Source organism: Canis aureus, chromosome 3, assembly GCF_053574225.1.
Source record: "Canis aureus isolate CA01 chromosome 3, VMU_Caureus_v.1.0, whole genome shotgun sequence".
NCBI classification, from domain to species: Eukaryota; Metazoa; Chordata; class Mammalia; order Carnivora; family Canidae; genus Canis; species Canis aureus.
In genome coordinates this window covers 71,035,887-71,048,074 of record NC_135613.1, presented here as the reverse complement: position 1 = coordinate 71,048,074, position 12,188 = coordinate 71,035,887, and the positions used below count along the sequence as shown (strand labels likewise).

General features: G+C 41.5%; 1 protein-coding gene across 17 annotated transcripts in view; it reads left to right on the top strand.

The window, feature by feature from the left end:
- The window catches only part of CADM1 (cell adhesion molecule 1), a 324,893-nt gene that overhangs the window by 295,979 nt on the left and 16,726 nt on the right, over positions 1 to 12,188 (top strand). For 11 of the 17 annotated variants that reach the window (XM_077893622.1, XM_077893619.1, XM_077893616.1 and 8 more), the window contains one exon: positions 5,037 to 5,069. The exons of 4 other annotated variants lie outside the window; for them this stretch is intronic. In XM_077893622.1, coding sequence (XP_077749748.1) covers positions 5,037 to 5,069 — 33 coding nt within the window. Of the gene's footprint in view, positions 1 to 5,036; positions 5,070 to 7,332; positions 7,434 to 12,188 lie in introns of those variants that run through there. 2 more of the 17 variants (XM_077893623.1, XM_077893617.1) reach the window with 1 other exon arrangement.

The window sequence follows — 12,188 nt, the reverse complement described above, 5'->3', positions numbered from 1 at the left end:
TTTTTCTGTTTCTACTGCTTCTATCATAATTTCCATACTTTTATGCTCTTTGTTTAAAAATCATCCAAGAGATAAAGATTTTACCTGTTTCCATAGTAAGGATTTGTCCACAGTGCAGAAAACTAGTGTCATCTATATGGGTTTCCTGAGCTCAGAAAGTGACCATCTTGATGGTGGGAAAGGTCAGACTTGGAAGGACCTGGCCCTCCAGCATCTACCCAGAGATGACTAGAAGCTTCTACTTCTAGAGCCCCGTCCCTCCCCACCTTCACCCTCACTGCAATGCCCTCACCTGTGCCTTCCCAGGTGAGAGCATTGCCTCCCCCTCTGCCCCTCCTTCCACACAGCCTTCACCCACCCCAGGGGAGAAAAGTCCTATCCCCTGTGAGAGGAAAGGAAAAGACAAGGGTACAGGTTCCTGTTATTTTCAGAACATCTGGTTTGCAAATGAAAAGATCTCAGGGGCCCAGCAGCCCTAGTGAACAATTCTGAAGAAGCTTTTAACTAACAAAAACTTGAAATTGCTTAACAAAAAACCAAGCCACTCTCCATCCTGCTGTTCTGTGGTGCCCCATCTCTTCCTGGGAAGGGGAGGGGAAGAGGGACTTGAAGAAATGAAGAGACCTTGATCATGACTCTTATTTTGGGCCTCTTAGCCTCTGTTCTATTCTTGTCCGCTGTCTCCAGTCCCTGAGAAATGGGAGTTTAATTAAAGCAAGACATAGTTGGAAAGAAAATGAACCGGGAACCCAGTAGAAAATAATTTTCAAAGTTTAATTTGCCAGCACGTATTTTTTGCTTTCAATAGATTTTAAATAAGTCAGAAATAAATAAAGAAAAGAATAAAAAAAACTATATTTAATATATATTGGCCGGCAGAACACAACTTGGAAAATAAAATTGTCAGGGGAATTCCTTGCCTGCCCTAGTGTCTAGATTTAAAGCAGCTCTGTAACACAAACTGAAGGGGAATTCAATTAAGAAAACCCATTGGCTCCTTATTGACTTTAGTTAAGAAAATAAACTCGGGGAAAGTGTATTAAAATATGTCTGGACTGCTTAGTATGCTTTCATTTAAGCTTATGACAATCAAAATGGGAGAATTTAAATTCTTTACAATTAAGCTCTGCTTTTGAGCAGATTGGGTTCTCTGGGTTATTACACTGTGCATTTCTTAATGTACACCCTGCTCGCACACACCCCAAAATGCAGTCTTGCAGTGAATCTGCATTGGAAAGCAGGAGCACCACAGAGCAATTGGAAAAGAAAAAAGTATTTAAGGTTGTGAATTTAATTTTATTCTAGGATTTTCATTTTCATTTATGGCGCCCGTTGTGTTTGAGACCACGGACTAATTTATGGATTAGTTTTAAACCTCCAGTCTGTCACACTCAATGAACAATTCTAAGTTGGAGAGAATCCATATGAAAGGATTAGAATGTGCCACAGTGGAGCTTACACATGACTGTTTCAACTAAATATTGCCCAGCTGCCTCTCGTGCAGCAAATTTTTTTATTTTAGTTTAGTTTTAGTTCAGTTTTTTGGTTTCTTGGTTAAATGGCTACTGTCTCTAATCTCCCACACTGTCAGAGCCTTTGCATTTTCTAAATATCTTATACTGCCACGTGAAATATAGGTGACGTTTAATTTATTCAAGATACGATGCCATAAACTGTTTGTATGGCTGGGAGACTGAGAAGTCAATATTTAGTGAAATGGGCATCTTTCAAATAGTGCAGGGCCTGCCCTTGGATACCTTGTTTGATTATACTCATAAAACAGCTAGAGAGTGACCATTAAGGCCGTACACATTTACTGGGTTTGCAAGAACGTGGGATTGGTTTTTTTGTTGTTGATGTTGACCACATGAAATAAATGTACTATAAATTTGCCCTCGTTGTAATTAAAACTAAAATAGAGACAATAGCTCAGCAAGGCCTTTTTAATTCCATAAGCCTTCGACCGCCATAAGCCCAACTCAACTCTTTGAGAAGTCTTTTACTCAGAGGCCTAGCCCAGGTGACTTTCTAAAGGCAGCAGGAAAATGAAGTTGAAAAAGGTTTTTGTTAGGACAATTAGGCACCTTCGTTTTTCAAGCTAATGACAGCGTTTCTAACCTACTTTGGAAATCTGCTCTTTGCATTTTGCCTATACCCTTCAAATGTTATCAAACAACAGAGTGACCCCACAAGTTGATTCACAGGGGTGGGCCAGTACATGTCACCAGTCTTCTGATTAAGACACCCCTAATAAATCCTACTTCACAGAGCGGCACTCACTTCAGAGCCAGGGTGTCTGTGGTTTCTGCATGAAGTCATAATGCAATTATGAGGGAGAATTAGATTCTGTTACAGTGCTCTCCTGCAGGGAGCACAAAGTCACTTCTAAAGAATTTTTTTTTTTTAATTCTTTACTTGAAATAGCCTCTGTTCAGATAACACACCAGATGCTCTTAGGGAAATAGAATCAGCGCCTCCCCTGACACACCCTCAAACCTCCTTCGAACTCTGTGTGTCTGCTACATTCTCCTGCTCCATTGCTGATCATGGCTTTGCCATTTCCAGCCGCAGTGACTGTGTGGTTTGACTTGAACATGTGTTTGCTTTTAGCTGTTCTAGAAGATGTCCCCCACCCCACCCCCTTCCACTCCTCAGCATCCCTTTCTCCTCCCCTTTTGGGTACAATTGATGGATTTCCCATCCCCAGAATGGGGAAGCAAGCTGCACTGTGGACTTTGCTCGCTCATTTTCTAGGGCCCACGTGGAAGCTGATGACGCCTAGGGTCACTTAGTTTGGTTTCCTGATAAAACAGACAGTGCTGTGATACAGGAAGACAGTAAATCAAGGAATCATCGGTTCATGCTATGATAGATTTTTGAGGGCTCTACCGTTTAGGATTTACTCCACCTCCTTTCTTTCATTTTATGCTAATTATTTACCTGCTAAAATTAAAGCTTATGAGAAGCGCTACTATTAAAATAACAAGCCAAAGTGTTTACTGCTTTTTTTCTCCTTTTGGAAAGGAGCCAGTGCCTATCCATAAAATGTATTAACATGCATATAAATGCTTCTGTACAAATGTGCATTTGATCCTGCCCCTTAAATTGAAAGCACCTCAAACTAACACTTGACTTGGATGTTTCAAGTAAGGAGATGTGTCAACTGTGTCATGACAATCTGGTGTAGAGATGTTTCAACTGTACAATTTTTGGTATTGTTTTTTACTGCTATTTTATGCATACAGACTTGACTTGTAAGTAAGTATTGTGTTCTTATGCGGTGTATTTTATGTTTTTCTTTCCTTCATCTATTCTTCAGAAACTCAGCTATAAGTGACATTAAAGCTGCAGTGGCTTCTCAGACTGCTGGTTAATTCTGGCTCCTTAAAAGGGCTGCATTTTTTTTTTTTTTGATGGTTATAGGGTCCTGAGGAAAGCATGCCAACTGAAGGGGAACACCAGTGTGAATTCATGTGTCCTAATTTACAAATCAGAAGCAGCAGGCTCATTTGACCAAAAAAAAAAAAAAATTTTGTTTTATTTTTTATTTTTTTTGCATTCCATTGCATTTAAACATTGCCTGTGTCGAGTCCAGAAGAGTCTTTTGAAGTCTCTAGAACTTATGAAAATAATTACCAGCTGTGGTAAGGGAGGGATTGTGGGAGGACAGGTAACTACTTGCAGTTTTAACCAAAGATGCCACCCCAGCTACAGATGACGAGCTCCTGTGCCACATCACCATCCCTTCCTGGCCATAAGGGAAGTGTGGAAGGGGACATACTGGAAACATATAGATCTGAACACTAAAGCGGGGCCAGATGGGTTGACTTTGGAATGAAGTTGGCCACCGGAGTGGTATTTAAAAAAAAAAAAAAAAAAAAATACAACTCAAAAAAAGAATGTCATCGTGCATTTTGTTAGATATTTATCCCACTTTCCCTCTAGCCAAAAAGCAAAGGAAAATTTCTTGAGCCCCTTGAGCAATTTCCTGTGAAGAGGAGCCAGGACAGCAGGCCTGGTTTGAAGCCTAGCAGAAGGAAGAGAAAACTTGAACAGCATCCGAAATGGAAGAAGAGAGAGAAAGACCACATTTTCTTCCACAGCAAGTGCATCTGGCAGGGAGAAAGGGAATGCGCCATCTCCTGCTGCAGCCATGGAAGCAGGGCTCCTGGCAGCTCCCCGCAGCCAGCGTGGTGCTGCACTGGGAGCAGAGGAACGGCCGGATACTCTAAGCTGTGGAAGGTCACAGGATGGGAAGTGGCGTTTGGCAAGTTGTGTGGACTTGAGTGTGTCCGTGCTGGTCTTCTGCTCTTAGGTTTGTAACAACACAGTTAGAGCCGCAAAGCGAAGAAGGGATTCACGGTGGTGGAGGGGGGACTGGGGGCAGGGGGTGTGTGTCTGGAAGCCTTTAATATGTTCGTTCCCATGGCCTCCCCGTTAATGGAACTTTCCAGCCGAACTCTGCTGAAATAATAACATGGGATGGAAAATTTGAGCTCATATGTTCATCTGCAGGCATCTGAGCGTAAGCCGTAAACGGATCCTAAAAGTGCGATTGATTCAGTGATGCCTGATTGGCAGTCATGAGGCCCGAGTGCCCGCCGTGGGCTGGCTTCAGACAAAGGCAATGTTTGAATGTATGAATCCCTTGTTTAGGCAGCCTGCCGCCTGAGCTTTTCTGCCATGGGCCTGAGCCCCAATGCGTTCAGAGCCACCGAGTTTGCACTGGTGTTTCTCCTCACTTTGCATGTTCCCCTGACTATTGACTAGCAAGTAGATGTGTCCTGGCAAGACCCCCAGAACCAAAGAATTGACTGTTTTCCTCACTGGCTCGCAGCTTTGAGCTGAAGGCATGTCTTAAAACAGTGCAACTCACTTCAAATGCTTTTTGCTTTTCATTTATTATTGCTTGTCACGCGATGTTCTTTGAAAGCTTGCTCATATATTATCTGTTCCATTTTTTTCCATTTTCCCTTTTTTTGCATGCCGTTCCTCCTGTCTCCTCCCTTCCTCCAATCCTCTGTTCCCGTCTGTAGACACGGCCGCGACGACAGAGCCAGCAGTTCACGGTTGGTATCACATTACTGTTTATCTACTTTCTCAGCGCTGCTGAGAGGCAAGGCAAGCCTGGGAAAAAGAGAAATGCAGTCTTCAAGGGAAATCGTGTTCAAGTAGACTGATCTCATACATATACTGTAATTCTTAAGGCTTGGAAGGATGTCGAGTCTTGTCATTTCTGTTGTGAGTTCAGTAGTCGGTGGTTGTGGTCTGGGGCGAGGCCCACGCTTCCCAGGCAGGCGTACAGGAGGGTCCGGCTGCACCTGGCCCTCGTGGACACAGCCCCCACCCCCCCGGACACCAAAACACGAGGGACTTCACAAACGACTGTTTGCCTAAAAATCATAGCCTCTGGATCAAAGGCCCAGTTGCTTTCTTTGTTGATAGGCTAGAATCCCAGATGCATTTGGAAGAGGGATCATGCGTGCCCCTTCGTAGTTGAGGCTGTGAAGCACAGTGATGGGCAGATGCGTAGTCCTGTTTAAATTCACAAGCTGGTGAGGAGAGAGGTCATCGCTCTTCTCTTAATTATGTTCCCAATCATACCTACCTCTGCAAACCCGTGCCAGTTAACTCTTAATCTCTGTGTGTGCGTGCAGGCTTATGCTGGCATCGGGCGGGAAACCTCTCCAAACCAGGAATGACACCATATGTAAATTTTAACAGCATTAAGTGGCACTTAAAAAATCATTTGTGTGCGAGTACCTGATAGGCAAAATACTAAAAAAAAAGGTGGTCATGGCTGTAACCAAAAGGTGATTAAAAAAGAAAAACAAAACGGCCATCCTTTTCTCAATTTCATCTCTGGCTTACTAGGTTGGAATAAGCCTAATAACTTTTCTGTGTCTCTCCAATCAGAAAATTAGAATCATGTTTCATCTGTGTATGACTTTATTCCCTAACTCTTAACCCTGGTGATACTGTGCTTGGAGAAAGATAACGTTAGTTAAAAATTGGGCTGAATTTTAATCATTGAGTTCAAGGGAATTTTTCAGTAAAGGGCCTATTGACATTACTTCGCATGTTGTGCAAGGTTGGAATCCATCATTTAGGTGACCAGGGGTGAGCAGCCAACCCTTCACTGGTCATGCATCTTTTAGCAAAACCTCTCTTCCTGGCACAGACTGACTTCCTTAAAACAGACCTACATTTGAGGACCTGTCAGTCAGAAATCTCTCAGTGAAGCCTGTCCTGTGCGAGCTGTCCCTAAAGGTCAGGCCCTGATGCTTGGCACATCACCCCCCTACTTGGACTTTCCAGTGAGGAATTCCAAGAAAGCGAAATGAACTTAGGTATGGAGCCGTATATCCCTCCCCACATCCCTCAAACCTCACCTGGCCTTTTCCTGTCACCACCACAGAGGGAAAAGGGAAAGGGCCAGATACACCAGCAATCATGAGAAATCAATTAGTTATAAAACCTCCACTTTCTCAGGTAATGCCCCATAGTGCTTGCTACAGCTCGGCACTGCACTCCATTAAGCTTAGTTATTTGTAGGTTTCATCATTAATTGAGCACTTCCTGACTTTTATCGATTAGTCTCAGAGCTTTAAGGCTATTTTAATGTCATTCAAGAGATTTTGTTCTATTCTTTTTAAGATGCTTTAAGTTCTGAGCTTCCTATAATTGACTCCAGGGTCAAATGTAACCATAAGATTCCTGAATTCTGTGAGATCTTTGAAGAAATATTGATCCTCTATCTCCTAAGACTCCAGAGTTCTATTTGCTAGGTCCCTTCGATAAAATCCATGTACTTATGTGACTCTAATTGATGTAGGTCTTGGAGTCGGGTGAAGTATCCCAAGTAGGAAATATGTTCCCTGACCTGAAAAATGAGAAGTTGACTTAGGGGCCCGTCATGGTCTAGGATCGGGTCTTTCTGTCTGAAAAGAGAAAGGGACAGTGATCTCTCTTTTGTGGAATAACAAAGAGACACTTGGAGTAAGACTTTATAGTTTTCCTGTGTCAGGAAAAAGAGAAGCAACCACTCACTGCCTTAGTTCGAGAGCAGTGTTCAAGCCAGCGATACACCACTAGGATGTCATTCAATGACTGGAAGTACATGAGAAATGGCCCAGAGCCGAGAAATGTTGGGGAGGGGGGAAAAAAAGAATGCTACACACACACATACACACACACACCCACACTATTCCTTAACAGCAGGAGGAGAGAAGTGGCGACCCAGGTTGCCCCCCTCCCATATAATACATTTATAAACACGTTCTCCTAACTTGGCTCATATTCTCATAGCATCCTCACCACCTTCTTGAACAGCATACTCTTCAGCCTACAGCCAAAAGCTTTCATGTCAACATTCCTTGACGGAGGGAAAACAGTCTTCAGATCAGTCATCAGGGTAGAAAAGGGGATAGAATATGGTGGAAACTGGAAAGCAGAGGTCCCAATTTCCAGAGAGAAGAAGATCTGGAACTGATTGTCTTCAAGTGAATTATGGCTAAAACCAGCTTCTTCAGTGCAACAACCTTTGACTCAGATTCCCTTGAGAACAACCTTGAGACGTTCATGATAGAGATCTGGGCCTAGAAAAATGGCGTGGTCTGAGAACTTGGCAACTCAAATGACAAGACATAGTAGGTCAGCCTCTTGTGGCTACCTTATTGGTCTTAAAAGTTTTCATACTGGAGTTCCTTCTACAGTTCTCTTTTCTTTTATAAAGACGGAAAAAAATTATAAAAAGCTTTCCCTTTGAAGACTCATTAAAATACTTTATTCAAGCTTGTGTTGCTAGAGTACGTATGAAGTTATACCAGTTGTTGATGTATGTTGACCATTTGTTCTTACCAATATCTGGTTGGAATAAGCATGTATTGGAAGGTTAGAAGTGCATGGGCATGATTCAAAATCAAATGGATTTTCTCCAAAAAAGAAACCAAACAACAATCAGTCACAATGTGTTTTTAAGCATCTAATTGAGGGTAAACGTAAAAGCGAGGGTAAGAATGGGATTTTTAGATTAGGGTGACCGAAGGGATTTCCTTTAAATGAGGATCTTGAGCACTTGTGTTTTTGGAGCTCATCCTTAAGGCCTGGACCGAAAGAATCCTGTGCTATGTGTGCATGTTGAGCGATGCAAAACACTCTGCCACACCTGGTACCACGTGGTCTGAAATTGATGGCAGAGATGCATGAGTGACTCAAAGCACGGGTGGTGTAGTCACTACTATGATTATTGATGTGTGGGTGCGTGTGATGGTTTTTGTTTGTTCAAATGTGGGCGCTTCTCTGTGTCTTGTGCCCTGTGTGTACCCTCTCCCTTCCCCCACCCACCTCCCCTGTGTGAGGTTTTGGGTGACCGCATGCCCATGGTCTGGAATAGTGCTTGTGCTTTTGCTGCACTGCAGACAGCTGGCTTCCTCTGGGTTGGAGATTCTCTCCCCATCCCCTCTCTTTCTCCCTCTCTTCCTCCGTCTCCCGTTTTATGATTTCCTAGTCAACCTATCCTTTTGCTTTCCACCTCTTGATCTATCAGAGGCTGATGATCTATCTCATGAATTTACATATCCCAAATGAGTTTTTTGATAGTTTTTAATTCAGTATGTAATTATGGTAAGACTCAAACTGGGAACACACCCCCCCCGAAATAATTTTTCACTTCAGTTTTGGTTGCAAAAAGCGTTGGCCTGTGCTAGATACACGTTCACACCCTAGTCCGCTGCCCTTAGGTGACCACCCCCTGAGGCTCCCTTTCCGGATTTATTTTATAAGTTGCACAACCCTTGATAGAATCCTAAAAGCACATGAAATTCTTGACTTTCTGTTCAATTGTGGGGTACTTCCGAAGCCCATCCGAAAGACCAAGAGCCAGCAGTGCGCATTATTACAACCTCTATGTCCACCATCTATGTATGTACCTCTCTGCACATCTCTCTGTATGAGTACACAACAGTGGCATTCAAAGGCTGTCATTCAGTCGAGGGGCTCTGCAGACATCGTATGTTCTACTCCAGAACAAAGCTAAAGAGGTTTACTGATGGCTGCAGGACCTGAAGATTGTGTTTCAGCCTTGATATGCCGTTTGGAAACAATGTGCTACTGTTTAACGGCGTGAACCAAATTTCTGCTAATGGGAAGAAGGGACAAACTCTCCACAAAAGCTGACAAAGCAGGAAGAACAGGATGACTGAGCTTTAGATTAAAACTACCGGGGGCGTCTGAACTCTTATGGCTGGTGATGGAAGTAACAGTTTCCATAATATTGCCAAGTGATCAGATGTATGCCGCTTAGGTAAGAAAGAGACCATCGCCTACTTTTTCATACTGGGAATGGTACTGGAGCCAGGGGGCTACATTTTTGGTTCCTTGAGGTTTTCTTTGATTGTTCTTTTATGACATTTTCTGAAAAAAAAAAAAAAGAAAAAGAAAAAGAAAATGAAACCCTGATGAACTGAACCCACAAACATTGAAATTTTGTTTGACCTTGACTTTATTTAACTACCTCTAGGATTTCTTGCTATTTCTAATGTTTGAGGTTTTCCTTAACCTGGTTTAAGATTGCCACATCACAGCACTTTTAGAAGCCAGCGATGTCTGTTGGAAAAGAGGAGTAACAACAGCAGAGGCACTGAGGAGGCCCAGGGTATGTGCCGCACATCCTAGACCACCAGCAAGCAAAACACACGTCTCCACAGAAGAGACCATTATTGTGCATCCATGAAATTACCATGCTCAGAATTATTTGCTTAAAAAAAAAAAACACAAATCCCATATGGACCAATAGTTAAACTTTTCACTTGTTTAACAAAGTTTAACGACATTTATTGGATACATCTTGATTAGAAGTGACAAGAAAGGGCTTTGACAAATGATACGGAAGTTTAAAGAGAAAAACCAAAATGGGATTTCCCTCCGTATTGTTAAATTGTGAAGTTTCCTTTTAAAGAACATTGCCTCATAAAATGCATCTTTGTTTCTTTGAGAAATTAAGAGGTGTATAATTTTTAACATAAAAGAGGACTACCTAAGTCAAAGCAATTTTAGGAGGTAAATTTTGCTTGTCCTCACAAGTACACTCAGTGCTTCAGTACACTCTTCCAATTATATTTATTCAAAAATTATCCAACTATGGCCGAGCACTGCAGATTCATAAAATACAACAGTAGTGCAAAAACAAATTTAACGCCACTAATCTAAATGGCTTCCCACTTTCAGATGTAATCTGAGCGGTGGATTCCAGATGATTTGGTATATTTTAAAATTTATGCCATTAAAAATGACAGTTTCATCTTTAATGAGGTGTATATCAACTGTCTGTTGCTTTTTAATGGGAAACTTTGCATATCAATGATATTTCATAAACATATTTGTCTTTATTTTTTAAAATTAGCTTTCTAATGCCCTCCCTAAGGAAGCAGGCATTCAGCAGTAAAGCTGCCTACTTTGAAACATCCTTGTTTAATATGGTTCAGTGGGTGCCAAGCACGTATGTAGAATGGTTTGATATTCATTGGGCCACGTAGAAGTGAGGGATTAGCCTTCTGAGAGCTGCAAATTCATAATTAACTACAGAGAAGTACTTTATGTTGCCCATTTATAACAATTATTCAAATAATTGTATTCATCAGTCTTTATACAAAGGATAAAGCCAATTAGAAATAGGAACACTTTCAGCCAATCAGATTTCAGAACAAACAGATAGCATCCCTACTCAGTTGCCTCTGTAATTGATTGCATTACTCACTGCTTTCCCTTTTGTTGCCTAAATCCATAGTTTGGGAACATCCATGGACTCAAACCCTCCCATTTCTAATTGACACCTGCCCTTGAATATTGGCACCCAAGGTTCGTAATGGAAATTCTTCTTCAAGAGCTGATACGATAGCTTCCTTTCACAGCACCAGCCTAGCTATCAATATTCACTTGACTTCTTTATAAAACAGTTTACAAAATCCAAGCTTTTACTGACCATTTCTACAAGATTGTTTCTGTTACTTTGGGTTTTTTTTTTTTTTTTTTTTAATAGTGTGATCAGTTTGACAGTGCTTGTTTCCAGAGCATTTGTTTCATGCTCTGGTTGGTGGTTCACTGAGCATTACTCCCACATCATTCACTCAGCAAGTGCTTGCTGAGAGTCTACTCTATGCTTGGCTGTAAGAGAAGGGAAGGATGAAAAATAAAGACTCGCCCCTCTCCCCAAATCCTTGCAGTTTTATAGACCCACAAATATTCTTTCAAAATTGCAGATCCCATTAGAGAAGCATTAGCAAATTGTGCAAAGTAGAGGAGGACCCAGAGCCATCAGACAGTACTTTGAGCAGAACATCAAGGAACAGGTGGAGGCCTGCTTGGTCATATCACATTTTGTGGTGGTTAATAATGTGTTAAAGGGGCAGCCTACAGGCAGAGCTTGAGGTCCCCTAGCCAAGCCTCCCATCATTTATCTACATCCTTCTAACCCTCCTCTAATTCAAATCAGAGCTGGCTGAGAGCCATCCCAGCCAGCCATCATTGGTGGTGGCTTGGTATAGGTAGGCCTTGTTAGCTCCCACCAGATTATCTCCTGACCTAACTGCTTTCTCAGCTTGGAGGGTTTTATTTTTCAGGAATACCACTGATTTTTTTAAAATTCTCCTTTTTAAAAAGTCATTTTGCGAATCAGATTTTCTGATGAAGACATAACCTGCAATCTGTAGTTAGCAGATGCTGTACCGTTTTGAAATAAGTGATCCAAGATCATCATAAATTGATAATGAAATGTATTTGTCAGTATTGGCAAAGGATTTCAATTTAGATAAAATATGAAATAAAACTTACATACATCAGTATGTTACATCTCAATGTATTTGTATTTAAGAGCTATGTCAGAGCATCGACAGCTAACAATCAGGCTTTATTTTTCTTTTCTTTTTGCATGCTGTTATGAATGAGTGATTTTAAACATTCACCTTCATGTTTCATGTGCTTTGAAAGTGGAGACTGAGGAATCTTTCTGCCTTGATTGTGTACCAATAACAAAATGAAATGATTGGAGAAATGTACTTATGGATTAATGCATTCAAGCTCTCCAAAAAAGAGAGAGATAGCAAGAGATTTGGCTCATGTTTTTTTTTTTTTTTTAAGAAATTCATCCTCAGTTCTTAAGTGTTTTGTTTATGTCCCTTGAGGAATGAAAA